The sequence below is a fragment of the Triturus cristatus genome, chromosome 6, assembly GCF_964204655.1.
Source record: "Triturus cristatus chromosome 6, aTriCri1.1, whole genome shotgun sequence".
Lineage (NCBI taxonomy): Eukaryota > Metazoa > Chordata > Amphibia > Caudata > Salamandridae > Triturus > Triturus cristatus.
The window spans coordinates 865,699,585-865,722,355 of NC_140589.1; the positions used below are offsets into that span (position 1 = coordinate 865,699,585).

Below are 22,771 nucleotides of genomic sequence, written 5' to 3' on the forward strand. Positions count from 1 at the left end.
ATTTCAACATGGCAAAGTAAACTTTTTTCCAGTCCCAAACCTTCCTTTTTAATACATATAAGTCACTCCTAGGGTAGGCGTTGGACAGCACAGAGGGCAGGGAACACTGTGTTTAAAAAGCAGGACATGTACATTTACGTTTTATTTTCCTGGTAGTGAAAAACTCTTATATTCTTTTTTCACTACTGCATGCCTACCAAACCCATAGGATAATATTGGAGTTACCTTATTCCAATTTTCAAGTGAAATTTCCAAATGGGAATAGGTAACAAGTTCATGTTTGGTGTCTCTAGAATCACAATTTAAAATCATATACTATGGTGAGTTGGATTTTAAATTGCAGTTCTGAAAATGGCATTTCTAGAAAGTTGGTATTTTCTTTCCTTAGCCATTTGGTGCCTGCAGCATGTCTCAGGGTCACATGGCTGGGTGTAGTAGACAGTTGAACTTTGTGTATTCCTCCTACACAGCAACTTACAATGGGAAACTTAGGTGTGACTGGTTGGGCCATCTCTGGCAGGATGGGTGGGAGGAGCTGGGTTTTGCCCCACTTACACTTGAATAGGATGTGTCCTGTCTTCACACAAAAGCTGCATGCTCCATATAGTTAGTCTGAAACCAGTGTCAGGATGGCAGACCATCCCTGCACTTCAAAGGCCTGCATCTAGAAACTTCTCCTCACTTCAAAGGCACAACTGTGTATAAATACTGGACCTCAGACATCAACTTCTCAGTACACTCCTGGGCCGGTGGATATTCTGCCAAGATGAAAAACTGCTGTGCTGTCACAAGGACTGCCACTGTGCTGGACTGCTGCTCTAAAGGAACTGCTCGCCTGCTGTGTTGACCTGCTGCCCTCTTTCTGGGAAGGAAGAACTGGACCTGTAACTTCACCTTGAACACAGGACCCCAAAATGACTCGAAAGACTTGTCTTCTGACCACCTGATCTGAGCCTTAGGACCATAAAAGGCTGCCCAATCAGCTCCTGGGCCCAGCTGCAGCAACTTCCTGACCCCAAAGTGGTGCCCATCAGGTCCTTGACCCTTGGTGTTGTCGTACTTTAATATTCGGGACCGCGTAGGGGACAGGGCCCTACCCCTGTCTATCTTGGTATTAGCAAACCGCAAATGGTAAATGCGGCATGTACGAGTGTTTTATATATCGTTCTAGCTATGAATGCACTGTGTACACGTTATTCTGCTTCACTACGCGGGTTCCATTTTGGAAGCAGTGGCCATCTTGTCATTGCCCTCACATAGGCTATAATGGAGTAAATACGGGCCTCACAGTACATGGGCTTTCCCTCTGACTTCTCTGTGACCTGGGCAGCTGGCTCTGCTGCCCCAGGTCAAACCGGTCTCACGAGCTCCCCTTCCTCCGTCCACCTGTGATTAGCATCAGGGCTTGACCCGTCATAAAACCCTTTCATCCTACACAATCCTCCGGCTAATCTCTTCCACACCTGCTTGTTCCTGCTTTATGACTTGTTTCCCAAAACAGGAGATGCTCATGTTTATTGGGGGGTCTATTGACATCCGATGTGGGATCTGAACCTTACTGTGTAAATCATTGTGGGCTGGCCAAACTGGAATGTGGGATGGTCATCATGACTCTGCTTTTTCGTTTGTAATGTATACCTTTATATGGCCATATCGTAAACCAAGGAATGTGTGCCTGGAGCATGATATTTTGTACTTAAGGAGAAGTCCGTTCCTATGATTTTCAGCAGTCTCCTGAGAACATACACGCTGTTGTACTTCTAGGATACCTGTCATTGGTCTGCAGCCAATAAACGAATCTTTGATTTCACCCAGAAGACTCTGTGTTTCTGTAGGTCTGGAACAGGGTGAACCCAGAAGTCATAGGGTGTGTGCCCCTGCACCGCTGGGTCTAAAATACCCAGTACTTCAGTTTGGCGCCCAACTCGGGACGATTTCAGCGGTACCAGTCCAAGCCAGAGGTTCGTGAGGAGCTTCGTGTGGAAATTCCGGAGGAAGGCCGCCACTTCATCGACCCCTGCATGTCGACGTGGTCCGAAAGTCTTTTCTGCGAGGTTCTCCGCGTCCCGACGGCTACGAAGGACTGCTGCCCTGATTAATCGACCTGTTTTGGACCCTTGACGAGTTTTGAGAGAGCGAAACAATCGAGAGAGTCTTCTGGTGACGCCATCGATCAGCAATATTCAGTTAAGTATAAGTGGAGCGTCTCCCATTTGTTTTTGGTATCCTTCGGGATCGTTTGATTTGGTAATTTGGTACTTTGGAGTTTGCAAACGCCAAAACCAGAGGACTCGTGTATTCACGAGAATATCGTAATCGATAATCCTTTGACGTTTGGATCTAGACTAGTGAGCAAAGATGCCTGGTTCTGGACTATTTGGTAGATTATTCTGTTTGGGTTGTGGAAAAGATTTCCAGCTAGAGGAATCATGTCCAGTTCCTCCGGTTGGAACTCCAACTTATGAGCTCTATGTAAAACATGGCGTAGGCCCCATTACATATAACGAAGTGTGGATCCACTACACCAGGAAAGATGGTGTTTTAAAATGGCCCCAAAATGGTAGTTTTGATACCGATATTTTAGATAATTTAGAAATTAAATTGTTTAAGAAGAAAGCCCGGCCGGCGATGTTTGACTCTTTCCGCTTATGGCGAAAGGAAGCCAAACAAAAGGAAATTAAGTTAGCGAAAAAGAATAAGAGAGAGAAAGGTATGACAGTAATGCAAGCAGCTGTACAATTTAAAGACAATGAAGAGGAGCAGATGAGTGAGCAATTGCATAGGCAGCGCAAGTTAGGGATTGACAAATGTTACCCAGCTTTACCACATTCTAAGCAGAATGGGTTAGAAGAAAAGGAGAAAGATCCCCTGATGTCACATTTGTTGAGTTCGCCACCCCCGTATGCTCAAACTGCCACGGCGCCTCCCCAGCTTGTAAATATGCCGCCTCCAGTGCATATACTGCAAGCCTTGCCGCAACCGCCAGTTGCTTTGCAGCCGGCTCCTATCCCTGTAGCGCAGCCCTCTCAAGCGCCGCCAGTTGTGCTTCCAACTGCCCCCGCACTTCCTGCGATTTTGCCTAATTCAGCAACTACCTCCCCTCACACTCTTCCTTCCACCACTCCAGTACCTGTCTCTACATCCTCTTTTCTTCCCTCTGTTTTTCCCCCTGTTCTCGCCTCAGCTTCTCCTTCAGCGCGACAGCGCTTAGCTAATGTGGTTACTACATTAATGTCTCCTCTCTTTGAGTCATCTGGTGCGACTCCTGGTTTACAGCGTAAGCAGTTGCGCAGCCAATTGCCTAACCCCGATGAGAAAAAGGTAATAGATAATATGGCGCGTAGATGGATCGTTTTTCCTTCACTGTATAATGTGGAATCAGTTGTCAACGTTTTCCATCAATGGGATGCCCCAAAACAGAGATATGTGTTTGAGAAAATGTGCGAAATTCTCTGTGAAGAATTGGAGGATAGTGGTAAAAATCCGAACCCGCAGGAGTTGTGTAGAGTGAGGTTCGATTTTGGAACTGGTATAATTGTGGACCGCAAAGTAGATAAAGCAGTTGCGGTTGTATTGTCCTTCAGGAATGATGATTGCCAACAATCATTGTTTGAACAAGATGTCCTTGTGGGGAAAAAAGCAAAAGCGCGACAATACCCTATGAGAGAAGTTCCCCCAGTATGGAAGGAAGCGGTTGCAGCTGCCGGTGGTAACCCCGCTGTGGCAGCGCATTTCCAGCGTGTTTGGGTGCATGTTCCATGGAAGCGCTCTGAGGTGTTAGCGCTTAAGCAGTCCTTGCCTGATCCCCGTAAAAACCCAGCAGGTTATTATAAAGAGTTGTCACAGACGGCAGGGTCATGCATTATGAATCTGGCCGACATAGACATGTTGTTTGGTAATGTTGTTCCACAGCCTCTATGGGGATCAATTCGTAATGTAGATCACAATGCAGAACTAGGGGATACATGGGCTAACATTGTTGCTGCTGATGCTAGACAAACTGGTGGTGCGAAACCAGAACCTTTGGTAGCTGAATTGCCTGGTAGAATCATCACGTATATGAAGACAATAATGCCTGCGATGCGCGTAAATTGGGACAAGTTATCTGCATGCAAGCAGAAGAAAGATGAGACAGTGTCAGACTTCTTTACTAGGTTTGAAGAAACATTTATTGACCACAGTGGGCAGGATATGAGTACTGAGGGTGGCCAACGGTTATTTGTGGATAAGTTTGTGCAGAATTTACTTCCTGACCTGTGTAAAAAGTTAAAAGATTCAGAAAGTTCTTGGGCTGTTTCTTCTTCAGCGCAAATACTGGCTACTGCACAGTATTATGAAAACAGAGATAAGGACGAGAAAGATAGAACAGAGAAGAAAACGAAGGAACTGAAGACAAAGGTCCTTTTACAGCAGGCCTATCCGCCACGTGGAGGTCAGAATAATTATAGGCAACCCCAAGGTGTCTATCACCAACCCCAACAGTTTCAGAACAATCAGCAAATGAATGGGTATTACCAACCACGTATCCCTGTAGGTCCTAACCAATGTTCATACTGCAAAGAGGAAGGTCATTTTAAATATAGTTGCCCTAAATTAATGCAGCGGAACGGTAATATGTATGGCGCAAGAGGTAGGGGTGGTCAGCAAGCTCCTAGAGGCAGAGGGCGTGGAAATGCTCCCCAGAATGCGCGTCCTCTGCCGCCTCAAAATACCATCAATAGCTTTGATCAGCAAGCTAACGCGATTAGTAATACGGCCCAGTATTATAATAATGATTATTATGCAGAGGACGGTGATGCAGAGAATAATGATTACTAGGACAGCCGTAGACAGAGAGAGGGAGTTGTTTCAGTGCCAGTGGATCAGAGTGGACCGTATGTTGAGGTGACTACAGCAAATGTAACGGAGCCTTTTCTGCTAGACACTGGTGCTGCAAAGAGTTCAATCATGCATTCAAAACTCCCTGGCGCACCTTTGTCTGGCGATATCAATGTTTCAGTAGGTTTTTCTGGCGCCCCAGTTAGGAACCCGATTTCTAGTCCCATGTCACTTTCTGTTGGACCTTGCGAGCTGAAAGCACCCCTGATTCTGACAACAGGTTGTGGTGAGAATTTGCTGGGATTAGATTTGTTGAAAAGATTGCACGCTACACTGTATTGTTCTCCTTCAGGAGTACAACTTACATTAAACAAGAAAGTGATTTCCCCAATGTACTTGTCTAAAAACACAATGCCACCTGAATTGTCATCCCTTCCGGATGCCCTTTGGGCTACTGGTCCCAATGATGTGGGCCTCTTGGAGATACCGCCATATGTGGTGACTTTAAAGGCTAATGTCAGACTGCCACGTATTCCCCAGTACAAGATCTCTAATGAAGGGCAGAAAGCATTGTTAGACATTGTCAGCGACTTAATTAATAAGGGTGTGATAGAAGAGACAAGAGGCAACGTTTGCAATAGCCCGATTTTACCTGTCTTAAAACGAACGGACCCTTCACAGCCACCTGTTTACAGGTTTGTGATTGATCTTAGAGAGGTTAATAAGATTGTTGTGCCACAGTTTCCGGTTGTCCCCGATATAACTGCCTTGTTAACGATGATTCCAGCCTCTGCTGCATGGTTTTCAGTGATCGATTTAAAGAATGCTTTCTTTAGTATCCCAATTGCAGAAGAGAGCAGGGACATTTTTGGTTTTAGTCTGGGAGGCCGAAGCTTCCGCTTCAAACGCGCTCCCCAGGGCTACTGTGAGAGTCCATCCATATACAGTCAGGCTTTGAAAGCGCAGCTTGATGCACTTGTTTTACCTAGTGGCGCTATCCTGATTCAGTACGTGGACGATTTACTGATCGCCGCGGATACTGAGAAGATTTGTAAAGAAGCCACATTGTCACTGTTGCGCCATTTATCCACTTTAAATCACAAAGTGTCTCTCTCTAAGCTGCAATATTGTCGACAAGAAGTGACCTACTTAGGTCATCTCTTATCGAAGGAGGGAAGGAAACTGACCCCAGAAAGAATTCAAGCCATTGCACAGTTGAGTGTGCCAAAGACACAGAGAGAAGTGCGTGCTTTCTTGGGCATTACCTCATACTGTAGGCACTGGATCCCTAGTTTTTCTTTATTGGCAAAACCTTTGTTAGCCTTAACATGCAAAGACACACCGAATCCTATCCCATGGTCTGAAGAGTGCCAGAAGAGTTTTGTGGAATTGCGTAATGCATTATGCTCAGCACCTGTGTTGGGTACCCCCGACTACAGTAAGCCTTTTACATTGTATGTTCACGAGAAAGATGGATGTGCGTTGTCAGTGTTAACACAGCCTTTTGGCGACAGACCGCGCCCATGCGCATATTTTTCATCAACCTTGGACCCCGTAGCGAGGGCATTGCCAAGCTGTCTGAGAGCGACAGCGGCTGCAGCGATGTCTATCCGACAATCTGCTGGTTTGGTAATGGACAACACATTGATTGTTATGGTTCCACACGCTGTAGACACATTACTAAATAGAACCAAGACACAACACTTGACTAGTGTGCGGCTATCAGGTTATGAACTTACACTGCTAGCTAATCACATACACATAAAGAGATGCAATACGCTGAATCCAGCTACATTGTTGCCAATTCCAGCAGACTCAGATGAGATTGAGCAACATGACTGTCTGTTCAGAACAGAAGAAGAGACGAAAGGGAGAGTAGATCTAAAAGATACTCCCCTGACTGAGTGTGATGGCACTTTATGGGTAGATGGGTCATGTTTCAAGCTCCCTAATGGTGACACGACTGCTGCATATGCTATCACGACTTTGCACACGGTCGTGGAAACTGCACAAGTGCCACATAATTCGGCCCAAGCAGCAGAATTAATCGCCCTCACGAGAGCATGTGTGTTGTCTGAAGGAATGAGAGTGAATATATACACAGATAGCCAGTACGCCTTTGGCGTGGCTCATAATTTTGGGCGACTGTGGAAGGAGCGTGGGTTCCTGACGTCGCATGGAGCTAAAATTCAGAATGGCAAGTTGGTGAATGATCTCCTTGAGTCACTGACCCTACCGTTGCAAGTTGCGATCATGAAATGCAGTGCGCACAGGAAAGTCACAGATGATGTTGGACGTGGGAATGCGTTTGCTGATGAGACCGCGAAAGAAACAGCACAGAATGTGAAGACTAGAATGTATGTTGCAGGCCCCGCAAGATGGGTTAATGATGTGGGAATGTGTGAGAACACAATGGAGAGTGTGAAGTCGCTTCAAGCTGAAGCCACAGAGGAAGAGTTAAGCAAGTGGAGAGAAAGTATGGGTAAGTTGGATGAGAATGGTTGTTGGATTGATCTGACAGAACATAGGCGATGGTTATTGCCTGATGCATATGTGCTTCCGGTGGTTACCATGGCACATGGAATGGCACATATCAGTACGAAAGGTATATGCAAGTTGTTGGCTCCAGTATGGCAGAATGCTGGGATTCCCAAGTGTGCAGAGAATGTGGTCAAGAATTGCATAGTATGCTTGAAGTACAACCCTGGTAGGGGAACCCCAACTCCAGCTGGTCACTTTGCACCCCCATCATGTCCATTTGAAGTTTTGCAGCTGGACTTTATTCACATGGAAAGATGCAACAACCTGAAATATGTACTGGTGGTTGTTTGTGCTTTCTCAAAATGGATAGAGGCTTATCCTCTGAAAGATAACACTGCCCTATCCACAGCCAAAGCCCTTGTAAAAGAGTTCTTCCCTAGGTTTGGGATGCCAAGAATGGTGTGGTGTGATAACGGAAGTGAGTTTGTGGGTAAAGTGATGAAGAATGTATGTGAAGGGCTAGGGATAAAGCAGAAGTTCCATGCTGCAAATCACCCCCAATCAGCTGGATTAGTAGAACGCTACAATGGAGCCTTAAAGCTCAAGCTGGCCAAGATCCAGGCGAGCACCGGTCTTAAATGGCCTGACGCTCTGCCTCTAGCACTCCTGTCCACCAGAATGACCATACACTCACGAGTGGGGCTTAGCCCTTATGAGGTCGTCTTTGGCCGCCCGGCTAATGTATGGGGCGTGCCAAGACCGGCGAAATTTAGTGAGATAGAACATCCAGTACTGCTCGATTACCTGTATGATTTGACTGTTAAACTGCGTGTTTTGCACCAACAGGTACATGATACTCTTCCCCAAGCCTCTGAACCTCCTGGACACCCTATCAACCCTGGTACGTGGGTGCTAGTCCGAAATTTCCAGCGCAAGGGCAACGACGAGCCTCGCTGGATCGGCCCTCATCTTGTTCTTCTTTCGACAAGATCAGCAGTGCGAGTGAAAGGGAAGAAGCACTGGATTCATGGTACCCACTGCAAAGTAGTCCCCTTGCCTTTGCCATATGACCAGTGGGTCAAGAAGGGTATCGCCGACTCAGAGACAGACATTGTACCTCGTTTTGTACCATTCAGTGACGCACGTTTAAGAGACACAGTTTCAGACCAAGAGAGTGACAATATTCTGCAGGAAGCTGTGCCACCATCAAGTCGACTGGACACCACTGAGCCTGAACTTTTGTTTCAAGACCAAACAGCACCTGGCCGTCTCCGCTATAATTTGAGACCTAGGCCCATGGACAAATAAAGATTTCCTCACTATTTCTTTTTTTACATTTTTTGCTCTCCCATCTGAAGGACTTTCTTGATTTTTGTTTTTCGAACCACCATCCGGGTTCTGCCGCAGGGTCGCGGTGCCAAGACTTTGGGGTACAGGCCGAAGACGCTAGGTCAACGGTTCTGGTTGGTCTAGGGCGTTTCCCTGGACTGACAGGCGTACTCCTTAGCAGAAGAAACTCATCCGCCGCGAGCGGCCCGAGTAGAGGATGGAGTTTTTTAAGATGGAGAGACCAATTGAGGAAATGAACTTTAACGCAAGGATGTGTAGAATTGTAAAAAGTAAATGTTTTGTCTTTTTGTGCCTTTTTACACTGTGTAGTATCATAATGTTTATTGTAGGGTTTGTGTTTTTCTCCGCTCAAAAGCCCATTGAACCCACTGAACAGCCTATACCTCTTTCTACTGCCTCCTCTCACTCTTTTCACCCTTTGCCTGAGCACGAACAGACCAGACGATCGGAGTTCGTAAATAACTCGTTTATCCAGCTCTTGCACCAGCACCAACTAGTAATGAATACGACCAATTGCTGGGTGTGTGGGTTAATGCCACATACCATTAACAAGGGTATTCCCTACCTGGTGCTGCCGTACAGTTACAATGGATCGTCATGGGCATTCCAAACCATGTTTCTCTATGCTCTAGATACATACTCCCCTCGCCAACCGCGTTCCATCAGACCTATCACCAATAATAAGGCTTTGATGAAAGGAGTTGCCGATATGAGTAGGGATATCGATGCATACTCATCCATTCCCAAAGAAGAGTTGAGACCTTATGTAGGATGGAACGCGACGGGGTATAGTATTAGTCTGGGTGAAAGACAGCGGAAAATCTCATCTCCAATCTGGGTCGTACCCCACATGGGTCGGTTCTGCTTACAGGGTAATGGTCAGAATCCTAGAGCTCAACTGGGAAGAAGTGACTGTACTGAAACGTACACCTTCCCGTCACAGTTTTCCCCTGCGTTTTTGGCTGCCAAAGGCACATATTTCATCTGTCATGACCGAGCATATACATGGCTGCCCCCTGATTTCTCGGGCACATGTTATATTGCGAACTTGCTACCGCCGACATTTACTGCCGCCTCTGACTATCACAAGACCAGAGTTGTGAGAGGCGTGATTAGTAAGGAGGATACTGCCGGTCAGGAAGCGGGAGACTTCTTCTTGGGTTTCCTGCCGTTTTGGGGACCTATGGTCAATAGTAGGAACCTGAGACAGCTGACACGTGTGGTTGAATCCACTGTCAATGTAACGGCTGGTGCCCTTAGTAATCTGACAGCTGAGCTCCAAGCGGATCGCCTTATGACTTTACAGAACCGCATGGTTCTAGACGTTATTCTTGCAGACCGCGGTGGGGTATGCAAGGTCATCCAATCCAGTTGCTGCATTTTCATACCAGATAATGCTCCAACAGTGTATCAAGCCATCTCCAAGCTCCATAAAATATCTGAAGCCATACACGTGGATAAGGGAGATTGGTCACTGGTGGGGTGGTTCTGGGAATTGATATCTGCCTGGGGTTGGAAAGTTCTGATGGTCATTGGAATGATCTTAGCCATTCTTTTCCTGTTCTGTCTGTGCATACAGTGTGCTCCCGCGATATGTGGCCTCTGTGCTACCTTATGTATAAGGAAACCTGTATCGAGGGACGAACTAAGTAATAGGATGATGCTACAGCAACATCTCCATGACTTTGCGGACATTGACCTAGACTCGGATTAAGATGAGTATAGTGATTGCCTATGTAAGGGCAAAAGGAGGGTCTGTCGTACTTTAATATTCGGGACCGCGTAGGGGACAGGGCCCTACCCCTGTCTATCTTGGTATTAGCGAACCGCAAATGGTAAATGCGGCATGTACGAGTGTTTTATATATCGTTCTAGCTATGAATGCACTGTGTACACGTTATTCTGCTTCACTACGCGGGTTCCATTTTGGAAGCAGTGGCCATCTTGTCATTGCCCTCACATAGGCTATAATGGAGTAAATACGGGCCTCACAGTACATGGGCTTTCCCTCTGACTTCTCTGTGACCTGGGCAGCTGGCTCTGCTGCCCCAGGTCAAACCGGTCTCACGAGCTCCCCTTCCTCCGTCCACCTGTGATTAGCATCAGGGCTTGACCCGTCATAAAACCCTTTCATCCTACACAATCCTCCGGCTAATCTCTTCCACACCTGCTTGTTCCTGCTTTATGACTTGTTTCCCAAAACAGGAGATGCTCATGTTTATTGGGGGGTCTATTGACATCCGATGTGGGATCTGAACCTTACTGTGTAAATCATTGTGGGCTGGCCGAACTGGAATGTGGGATGGTCATCATGACTCTGCTTTTTCGTTTGTAATGTATACCTTTATATGGCCATATCGTAAACCAAGGAATGTGTGCCTGGAGCATGATATTTTGTACTTAAGGAGAAGTCCGTTCCTATGATTTTCAGCAGTCTCCTGAGAACATACACGCTGTTGTACTTCTAGGATACCTGTCATTGGTCTGCAGCCAATAAACGAATCTTTGACTTCACCCAGAAGACTCTGTGTTTCTGTAGGTCTGGAACAGGGTGAACCCAGAAGTCATAGGGTGTGTGCCCCTGCACCGCTGGGTCTAAAATACCCAGTACTTCAGTGTGGCTCAGCGAGCTTAAATCAATCTTTCAGGCTCTTTCCTAAAGCGAACGGGTGCGTTCGCATCGAAACCACGCCGGTCACACAGAAAATCAGGGCGGAGCACTGCCAGCCCATCTCTACGCACTGCAGCATCGACCACTCGCAGGGGACTGCCAACGTAAAGCTCAGCCCGCCCATCCATGACCACCAGCCTTCTCTTTGCACCACGCCTAAAAACTCCCAATATGCTCTCCATTGTAAGCAGGGCTCTTGGCACAAAAGTTGAGAAGGTAAAACTTCAGCGGGACTAATCTGGGACCTTGTCGGATCTGCACTCCATCGCGGTCAGCCTGTACTTTTGATGTTGACCCGGTCCAGCCCGACCAGATAGTCGCATCTGGCGCTTTGTTCTTTTAGTGCTAGTGTAGAGTATATTCTTTAAAAAGTCATACCTCCGGTTCTACTGATTGCGAGTTTGTCATTTTTATATTGTTTTATTCATATAATTCACCTCTATGTTTTTAACCTGGTGTGGGATCTTTTTTGTGTGGTGTTTTCACTGTTGTGACATAAGCCTTCTGTGGTGCACAACGAGGGTTGACTGCACAGCTTGGTCTTTGACTAGGCTCTGAATCCAATCCTCTGCAGCTGGTCCAACTATACAGCACACAGCCTTCACTGTGCACAGAGGAGACTGATTTAAGAGCCCTCAGCAGCCTATCCAACCCCTATTGCACTTTCTCCACATGGATCTGGCTTTTGGTTTGGTGTATCATCCGCCTTCAGTTACAGCGTAAATCTCTACAGTAATTTTTAAGAAATTACTTTCCCAAAAAGGAGTTAGGTTTGATAAAGTTAAAGAGATCGCTTGACTGGTAATTTGTGAATCCTCATTGGAGAATCCTCAAATCACAGCAGGGGTTTACAAAGTGACGCATCTACCTAGACGAGTCACTTTGTAAATATGACGCAACATGGCACATTTTCTGCCCTGCTGGTGCCTCACAAAAAGTGAGGCACCGGCGGCGCAAAAGTGACGCAAGAGCTCATAAATAAGCCACTAAATATGGCATAAGGGTTATGGATGAGTGGAACTTGACTCCAAGGCTCATTTGGGCAGGCCCAAAAGGAACCCTCTTGGCATTAAAAAAAGTTACATTTTATCCTAGGATTTGTGTTTTATGGATCTTCAATGTATCACCAAAACCCTAATTCCTCCTGAGTGTCTAAGGGTTTACAAAACCAGCTCAGGATCCACAGATCCTGATCAAATGTTTCAAAATACTCAATTTATCTATCCTCAGTTGCACACAGCTGAAGGCCATAGACAAAGGGCGTTGAATCCTGGTGGAAGGTTGAACAGACAAACCCACAATGGACGGAGGGCCTTAAGCTCTGTGTAGTGAAGGTTGGCCACCATGAGAAGATTGAGTCACAGGCCACGCTGTGCATCCAGCACTAGTGTGCATGACCTATACTAGAATTGGGTTTAACACAGCAACATAAATCCATTTGTGGCATCTCAATGTTCATGCAAATCCACTAGATGGTGCCCAACCTATTAGCAAAGTAAAGCTTTATTGACCCTACCCCTTTAACTTTCCTCTCTACCCTTTTATCAGATGTGCATGAAACCTGGGATGAAACCAAACATGTAAATTCCTGATAAGTTTTTATCACATTTGTCAAAAGTTGTGTAACATATTTGCAAATGAACACATTTTGCTCCCTCTGAACCATGCCACTTTGATTGATTTGCTAGTAAATCGACATATAAAAGATGTAAGTTAAACATGCCAAGCGTTGGCCAAATTTTATGCATATCTATTAAGTGGTAAAAACGTTATCAGCAAACCAAAGATTCTTTTAAACCATGTAAGAAATTGGGTTATTGGTTGAGGGAGGTGAGAACTCTTCTCAAGCAACAACCACAATACTTGTCAGGGTGAACCACAAAATTCACTAAATTAACATATGCTTAATCCTCTGGTAGCTTGGAATGAAAGCAGTCAGGCTTAACATAGAGGCAATGTGTAAAGTATTCATGCAGCACACAAACAGTAATAAAGTGAAAACACAACACAAAAAAAATCCCAAACCAATTTAGAAAAATTTAGCAAATTTGAATAAATAAAGTGCTACCAGAACAACAAAAATCCAATCAGTGGAACCAGAGATATGCATTTTCAAAGTTTTAGTTAAGTATAGTGCCTGAAAGCACAAAGCACCACTCACAGTAATCTAGTTGAGCTAGACCAGAGGAAAGTCACAAGTTCAAGCCGACCACAATGGACTATGGGCAAGATACATGGACCAGGTTAGTACAGCTGAAAGAGTTATCCTATCAAAGTCTTGTGTGAAGGGTCCAGTTCATGATGGAGGAGCTTGTGCAGATCCGGAAAAGCTTTGCGGATGGTTGTCGCTGTAGCGCAAAGAGCAGGCTTAGACTCATAGATGCTCATCGCTGTAGCGTGAAGATCTGGTCAGACGTCGCATATGGGCATTCCTGGAGCTCCGTGTTGATGATTAATGCTTGCTGTCATTGCTTTAGCGCGAAGTGCAGATCTCCCGTTGACGATTGTTGCTGGCAGTCGCTGTAGCGAGAAGAGTCGCCTTCACCAGAGCTTCATGTTGACAGTCATCATTGACGGCAAAGTCTTGGCGCAAACGGGCCCGTTCACAGTCACAGAGAGCCCAATGCTTCAGGATTTCATCCTGCATCGCAGAGGAGTGCACTCTGATGCAGCTCAGGGTGCAAGACTTGGGGAGGCACCTCTTGTGGACTAGCAGAGCTCTGGCAGATCCAGCTGCAGGCCCAGGCAGGTCTAGTTGCGGCTTTTCAGCAGACTAGTTGCAGGGAGGCCTCTGGAGCTTGTTTTGTCACTATAGCTCAGAACAGGAGGTCAGCCAACCGATACTTGGAGTCACTCAGGTTATCCTAGGATGAAGTGAGTAGGTCAAGTCTTCCTTCTTAGAGAATAGGGCATTTCTCAAGCAGCAGGGAGTTGTCTGGGCAACAAGAAGGTCCTTTTTTCTGTAGTTTACAGGTCCAGGAGTGCACTGAAGAGTGGCTTTGGAGGGCCAACTTATATCTGGTGCCAGCCTTTGAAGTGGGGGAATCTTCTAGGCTACCCTTCATCTGGATCTGGAAAGGCCTTCCATTCCCCTGCCAAGGACTGGTGTCAGTTCCCTTTATGTAAGTGCTGGAGTGCCGGAGGCAGCCCTTTGAAATTTAAGTTTGGCAGGGAACAGCTCCGCCCACATATCCTGGCAGGATTGCACATCCTGCCAACACCTAGGCCCCTTCACTTTGTCTCACAGTCTGAGAGGAATACAGAAAGGCCAACTGCCAAGCCATTCACAGTCATTTGACCCAGGCAGCGGCACCAAATGGTTAGGACAGGAAAATACCAATTGGCATTTTCAGAATTGTGACTTAAAATCCAACTTTACCATTAAAAAGGATTTTAAATTGTAATTCATTTGGGTCAAAACTTGTGATTCCTACCAAACGCTAGCACTAACTAAATGAAATACATTAGCCCATTGTTATCCAATGAGAGAGATAGTCTTATAGCAGTGAAGAACAAATTTAGGAGTTTTTCACTACCAGAACATGCAAAAGTTAAAAACACATGCCCCGTCTTTTTACCTACCCTATGGGCTTTTTAAGGTCCACATAAGTAGTAACTTATATCTATTAAAAAGGAACGTCAAATTGGCAGTTTAACACTGCTCGAAGGTTGCAATGGCAAGCCTGAGACATGTTATAAAGGGCTACTTAAATGGGTGGCCCAATCAGTGCTGCAGGCCATGTGTAGCATTTAATTTACAGGCAGTGCATACCGGCAGAACCATAAACTAGGGACTTATAAGTAAATTAAATATGCCAATCAGCTGGAAGCTGATTGCACCATGTTTTAGGGGGAGAGCACAATCACTTTAGCACAGGTTAGCAGTGTCAAAGTGCACAGTCCTAATGGCAAAAAAAACGAAATTCAGAAAACAGGCCGGATGATGGCAAAAGGTTCGGGGGGACCTTTCAGAGAAAACCAAGTCCATCTGCTGAATTTCACGCAAATTCATTAAATGACATTAAAGATATGGGCAAACCAGAAAACCCATTTTCAGCTGTTAAGATGCCTCTATAATTTAACCATGTGAAGCCCGCTCAGCACATTTTTGTAACACTGATTTCTCAAAACCCCGAATAGATTTACATAAAACTAAGCAAAGGCATGCCCCTGAGTACAATTCTAATTTCATGCAAGTTTGCTGTAATTCTGTTTAGCATTTATTGTAGCAGAGAGCAGTTTCTCAACACTCTTTTTGCACACTCATGTATTCCTCCTCCCCAAACGGATCTGCAATTAAACTTGATATAGAACATAAACCAGACTTGTTTTGTGGAAAAGTGTGTTCCGATTTATCAAACAGTGCTAAAGTTATAAAGAAATATAAAATTGCCTTTTCACTTGAAACTAAGATTTAACTACAACTAGTGTTGCTAGCCATGATATGTAATATATTAGATATTGGTGGTCACCAGTGTGCAGTTATAGTTCAGGACAACTTAGAATTGAAAAGTCATTTATTTTTACAACTATGCTTCACATGGACAAAATGTGGCATTCAGCAATAATGTGTAGCGAATATCCAGCATGCCAATTTTTGTGCAGTTTGGTACAGAGAAAAACAAGTTATGTGGAAGTCAAAAAAGATATCTTTAATATTTTTGCTACCATAAGAAATTTTGCTCACAGCTACAGCAAAAACCACTGAATGGAGTTATGCCACATTTTCAAGAATGCCTACATTTGTGCAGAAAGCATACTTTTCGTGGTTTGTCGTAAGTCGATTGAGTAGTTTTTGAGATATTTGCATTACAAAAAGATGCTGAATGGCCTTGAAAGGGTTACAACATTTGAATATCTTGAAAATTGAAGGTGTTTTTGTTTTTCTTACAACTTTAGCAACCTTGACAAATATGCATGAAGTTTGCAGACCCATAATAGCATGCTTAGCTTCATCTTGGTATCTTCCCATTCATGTTGAGCCATTAAAAAAAATGCAGGGAGCAAAAAGTGTTAATTTACTAAAAACTGTCTGAAGAATCTGCACAAAGATTGGCAGAAATTTAAAAGGATAATTTTTATAATGGTATTTAAAATTTTTAGCCAATCCATGTGGGGGGGGGCAAAGAAATAGGCGGAACAATACATTATTCATTTACTTATCACTTTGGCGCTGTTTGATGAATCTGCATGAAATGATGCAGGCAGTTGGGAGGGTTTTCACCCAGTGCATGTATTTAGAGTTTTGTGTAGATCCAATAAAGCAAGCAAAGCTAAAAGGAGGTGAGAGGATTAAAACTTTCTTGCAAACTTTGAAACATTTTGATGGATCTACACGAAATCTGGCAAATGCTTAGCATGTTTAAGATACTCTTGCTATTTTACATTATTATGTAGTTCCGTCAGGGGCATTTAGAAGAGTTTTAAAAGTGTTCATTTGCTAACATATCTGGCACCATTTGATAGATCGGTACAAAATGTGGTACATATTTAGTAGATTCAGCTTTCTGTTGGTATGTCAAGTTATGAGAATGTCCGTCAAGGAGGGTCAAAAGTAAATGGGGGCAACAAAGTTTTATTCCCTAACAATTTTTATGCGTATTTTTATGGTCGTCTGCCCAGTCTGCTGCTGGTGGACAAACATCACTTTGCCTAATCACAGGCCTTGCCTAGCATGGTTACAGACCCTATTGTAGGGTTTGTGAAGCAGCGGCATGGTTCATGGCCATTGACCATGAAGCTTCATACGTCTGTGTTAGGCCTCCTCTGTGGTCTGCAGACCCAGTATCAGATTTGCAGATCAAGAGAAAGGACCAACATATTTCCATGAAGCTTGAGGGGGTCCACAGTCCCGCATTTACTTGGGACTTATAAGTAAATTAAATATCCCAATAAGGTGTAGGCAAACTTTGCCATGTTTTAGGGAGAGCAAACGCACTTTAGCTCTAGTTAGCAGTGAAAAAGTGCACAGAGTTCTAATGCCAACAAAAACAAATTCAGAAAACAGGAGGGTGAAGGCAAAAGGTTTGCATGCCCAGATATACTCCACCCTCATTGCTAACATCCCCCAGGCACACTTTCTCTATAGGATTAACTGGGAGAAGTACCAAGGATTCACATTAGACAATAAACAATGGGACACAATTCATACACGCAGGACCAACTTCGCAAGGCACGCTCAAGGGAGGAAGACACTCTATAAGATTGTGTACAGGTGGCATTAGATGCCAGCATAACTCCATATAATGGATGACAGCAGACTCAGGGGTGGATGTGGAGGGACAGGGACCTTATATAATATTTTGTGGTCTTGTTTGAGTTGGTTTTGGGAGGAAGTCCTGGTAATTATAGAGGGCATTGAGGGGAAGTCCATGACTAATGACCCTACTCAATCCTGCTGGGGCTGTCCCAGAAGAAGTCCTATCCTTTTCACTCCCCTAAAGGGAAAATACTCTCTTATTTTCTTTTAGCAGTGAAGCGGACTGTACTGGAGCTCTGGGGGAAAATCCTTATCCCAAATGCCACAGTGTGGCTGCAGAAGATTTGGCAACTTTTAGCTTATGAAAGACTGCATAAGACCTGCAGGATGCTTCGGATAACTTCACTAAAATGTGCGGCCTAATTTTGAGTATCTTAACCAAGACAATAGAGACCTCAGAAGTTCTAATCGGCTAGGAGTACTAGGCCTGCTACTCCATGGCAGACCACAACCCAAAGAAGACACATGACAACATTTCAGCTACTTGTTCATTAGCTTATTTTTTTATACAAATCAAGTTGATGTCGGAGAAGGAGTGGGTGGGTGATGGGGCGGGGTTGAATGTTTCCCTTGTGAGTGGAACCTTCAGTTATTCAAGTGGGTATGCCCGCCTTATTGTTGTAGGTGAAAACAATTTTAAAAAAGCTTGAAACAAAAAAGTTTGTCAGAAGTCAACACCAAGAATGTCAAGTCTAACAATTGTCACTCCACATTCTATACCAACACTGTCAATGTTTTAGAAAGAATGAAATGCATTCATACATAGAAGGTTCATACTGTTAGACTGTTGGGTTACATTTATTGATTTAGTGCATCACGTATAAAGCTGCATCTCTAATGCACCTTGGTTTGCCACAACAATTTGATATAATGTATGTCACACTCACTCACATTACTGTCTTGCAATGCAAATGCACCAGATACTTTTTGCAGACATTTGTTGCACAATAACAACAATAAATACATTTCCCTAATCTGCTGAGAATGTATTTTCATTTCATTTCATTTCATTTATTAAAATTTTTGCTTATTGTTTTTACTAAAACCCCTTTTAAAACTATAAAACAATTCGATGCATGTATAGCTACATATTGATTTAACTAACAATCATTTGAAGTCCTAATAAGCTCCTTATAGGTTGATTACATTTAAAAGCACTCAATCACTCTCAAGTACCCAATCGCTCACCCACATATAAAATATCTCTGGCCTATAAAAAAAAGAATCTAAGAAAATTAGAAGCACCTTAAAAAAACGTCACTAGTAGTAATGTCATGAGCTAATCCCTCTATCAATGATGTCAAGGATTGCTAATTATCTTAAACATCTAGAAAGAAGATTAACAAAATAATAATATGTAACATGATTTCCAGGACAATGCCCCAAAACGTAAAAACTGGGTTGTAAAAGCACACTTTCCTCACACCACAAATATGCCACAATGACTAAAGAGGGAAATATTGAAATCAAAATCTTAAAAATGCCAAGAAATGCTAAAAAAGGCAATCACTTTAGGTTTCCATTCACCAAGTGCAAAGGGAAATATCCCAGACAGATATCTGTGTACAGGAAGCTGAATGAAAAACCATCCTATGTTGAAGCCTATCCGTTCGGAGGCTGCCCAGGCTCCCGCAGTGCTCCCTGCTTTGGGTATGTTTGTATCTGGTGGTGCTATTAGCCTTATTGCCTCACCTGCTGGGCAAAAACGCATGTTCATTAACCCCTCATTATGCATCCTTGTCTGTGGCTTGTGCCCCAAACTACAGGAAGGGTAATTAGCAGCTGTGATAGCCTGCAAGTCACTTACATTACTTACCCGATGCAATACAAACAGTTTGTTGCACGTTTTTCAACACTGAGGCATTAAAGTTAGCATTCTAAACTCTGTTACTTAAAATGAGCATGTCCTAATCGAATAAATGAAGGTTTTCAAATGCATTATGACATGGGAATTCCTTTGGTATGCAGCTTTTGGTGTTGGAAAAATGATTTCATGATAATTTGATAATGAGAACTTTCATTATTCCTATAATACATTTCTATTCATTTGGCAGTGTGGGAGCGGGCTGCCACGCCACTGGCCCACTCACAGAACGCCAAAGTCGACCGCCGCCCACCAACCAGATTATGAGTATCCTTGTGGTCTGACAGGTGGTACTTTGACCGTAGCACGGCAGTGCAGTTCTGAGGATCATATGTGAGCTTTAGAACTGCAGTGCTGATGAAGCGCCAAAGCCCGTTCTTGCATGGCAGGGGCATGCTGTGTAGGAACTGGGGTGCACACAGGCTGGGGGGCACAACATGTGCCCCCCTGCATGAATCCCCTGGCCCTCAGGCAACAGGGGGCCCTGTAGGGCCCCTTAGTTTCCTCACCGCCACCCTTTTCATGGCCATGAAAAGGGTGGATGTGAGGAACTCGTAATATGATTGGCGATGAATCAGCAGCACCGCCAGCATATTGCGACCTCACACTGCTGCAACAACCACCGTGGGTCTCTCAAACTCATAGTCAGGCTCTAAGAATGTTCCAGATGGATTCACACTGGTTACTTTCCCAGACCTGAACATCAGTTAGGTATATAGAAGGTAGCCATCAGGTAGCAGCATTGCTTTTCAATGTCCAGTGAGGGAAGCTGAGTCAGCCTAACCACTACTGAGCATTATGGCTTTGAGGCCAAAACTCACATAAAATAGTTAATAGGGTGTTTTGTTTGCATCAAGAGAACTAAAAAATAACATTTTTGATTAAGGTGCTCCTTATGTTGCTATTTAGAGTCAATACACGATTGCAGGATAATAGCAGGTGCCAATTTACTACTGGAATATTGAGGGTTTAATATTGGCCAGCCAAAATATTGTGGCAAAAATATTGGCTACCAGAATATTGTGAAGATTTGATCTTAATGTAACTGATTAATGTGAAAACTGGTACATTAATAAAACGTCACCTCCTTTACTGATTTGTAGCCCACTTGAACTTTATCTTCCATATTCGTGTAACATTGTGGAATTGAATGTGTCTTCCATATCTATGTACACTTTTTCAAACCCTTTTCTGGGGGTATATATAGTTTGAAACAAAGAAGGTGTTCTTTTCTGACCAAGGCTTTTTGAGCGGAAATGCGTCAACGTGGCCTCCAGACACAGGGTTAAATTAAAGACACTTACACATGCATTTTGAGTGCCCCTGCTTCATTCACTGAAGTGAACCTGTATTCTGTTAATATCCTGGGATGGGTGTTCCCAAAATATTGTGCACCGGTTACAATTTGGAAGCTCACCAGTAGCATAAAGTGTCAATTTTCAATGCTTATGTGAAATTTGGAACTGAAACAGGGTTAAACCTAAAAACATTTATCCACCAGAAATGTGGTCTATGAAATAATCTATCAGTAAAAAAAAAATAAGCATGTTTAAATTAAAGTGGAAATTGAACGCAACGCCCTCTTAATTCTCTCTATTGTATAAAAAGCAAGTGCTTCGATTAATGAGTTTCAGCTGTTTCTTTTCTTGGTAATTGAATTCCACGGACTAGTGATAAATCATCTTGATCTAGATGTAATTCGTCAGCTATGAGTCACTGATCCTATGGATTATGACTATGATGAATAGAAGATTTGTAGATTAGTGCAAACCATTGGCAACTTTATTGTAATATATATATTTTTGACAGATTTTATATATTTGATTAGTGAAGCGCAACGTTGCTTGCAGGTGCTGGTGTAATTTTGCATTGGCAATTTCAGCAGCTGACAAGTGTAAAATGTCCAACTACTAGTGCTGTCTATTTAATCCTGCTACTATTGCTTATGATTCTAGCTATCTCTCTTTTTGCAAACTTTGAGCCAACAAAATCAAAATGTGATCTCTAAGTGCATTTTCGATTCTTTTTGAAGTTGTAAACATATAACTCACCTGAATGCACGAAGAGAAGAAGAAGAAATGTTGCTCTCTTTCGAGGACCCATGTTGCACAGCCTTATTCCTCTGCTGAGGAGTGGTGATGAAAAGTGCAAATGGTTATGGACAGGTATCCGAGCTTGGGTCCATCAAGCAAACAAGATGGGGGGAAAAGTCAATCATTCTCCAGGTAACCTTTTGCCCAGCAGGGGTCAAGCCATTCAAACATTGCTTTGTGTCAATACCTTACGACATCTCATTTGAGTTAGCTGACGGGAAATGTGTGCTGAAAGAGTTCTCCCACGCAAAATGAACGGGAACATCAAAAATTGCTTTGCTATGGGAATCATTTGGGGTTCGGCTTCACACAAGGTCAGGATGTGGCGCACTGCTATTATATTCAAACATCTGTTTGTGCCAAAGTTATTAAAATATCACCAAACGTATGGTTAGTGCTACTCTGTGGCAAGTGGGTTGAAAAAAAGGCTGGTCAGTATTTTTCCTATAGTTCCATGTCCATGTCTCATCAGGGAGCAAATCATTCAGAAATTCAATGGAAGCCCAGGCACGTGCCTGGCCTTAAATTCAAGCCCCTGACACATGGTTAACTTAGAAACTCGCAAGCCTAAGTTGGAAATATAGTAAAAGATAATATTTTATTTTTTTGTAATTGATTGTGGGTTTTAGAGGAGAGCTAACCTAGCTCAAAGAAGAAAGTGAGCACTGTACATAAGAAGGTACATATGTGTTTGGGTTTTGACTCAGGGCGTGGTAAATACTTTAGTGGACAGTTTGAAAGGGTAGTGTGTAGTAGGGACTGATATGTAGTCAGGAGATGAAACTTGCCGCCCAACTCGGGTTCATGAACAGTTTTCATGGACTTTTATACACACATTGGGGATGGTGGCATTTGCGCCAGATGGACACGTCAAAGCACCACACAAACATGATGTACATTTTAGACTGTACATGTGGCTGCAGTTACCAGAAGAAGCAACCAGAAAAGTATGACATTCAATTTGTTCTTATATCCTAAGAAAAAGGAAGTTTCGGAGTCTTGGAGAATAGGCGGTACAGGCCTGCTTCAGCATTCTTACTTTTTTGCGATAGGGAGATCCAAGTCTAGCCAATAACTGGCTGTAGGATAAGCATGCCTATATTGCTTGTATATTGTTTTTCAGGTTGGTGAGGAATTTTTAGTTCATCAGGGTCACACAAAACATTTGAAAGAGTGTGAATTTTGTTAGGCACTTCTATTGACCTTTTATGGGTGGAGCTAGAGCATTGGATCCT

The 22,771-nt window shown here is 43.8% G+C and overlaps 1 protein-coding gene across 1 annotated transcript in view; it reads right to left on the reverse strand.

Moving 5' to 3' along the window:
- Positions 1-21,622, reverse strand: part of PLG (plasminogen) — a 300,429-nt gene extending 278,807 nt beyond the window's left edge. The window contains exon 1 of the mRNA XM_085611450.1: positions 21,495-21,622. Coding sequence (XP_085467576.1) covers positions 21,495-21,546 — 52 coding nt within the window. The 5' untranslated portion in view covers positions 21,547-21,622. The remainder of the gene's footprint in view (positions 1-21,494) is intronic.
- Between the last annotated feature and the right edge of the window lie 1,149 nt (positions 21,623-22,771).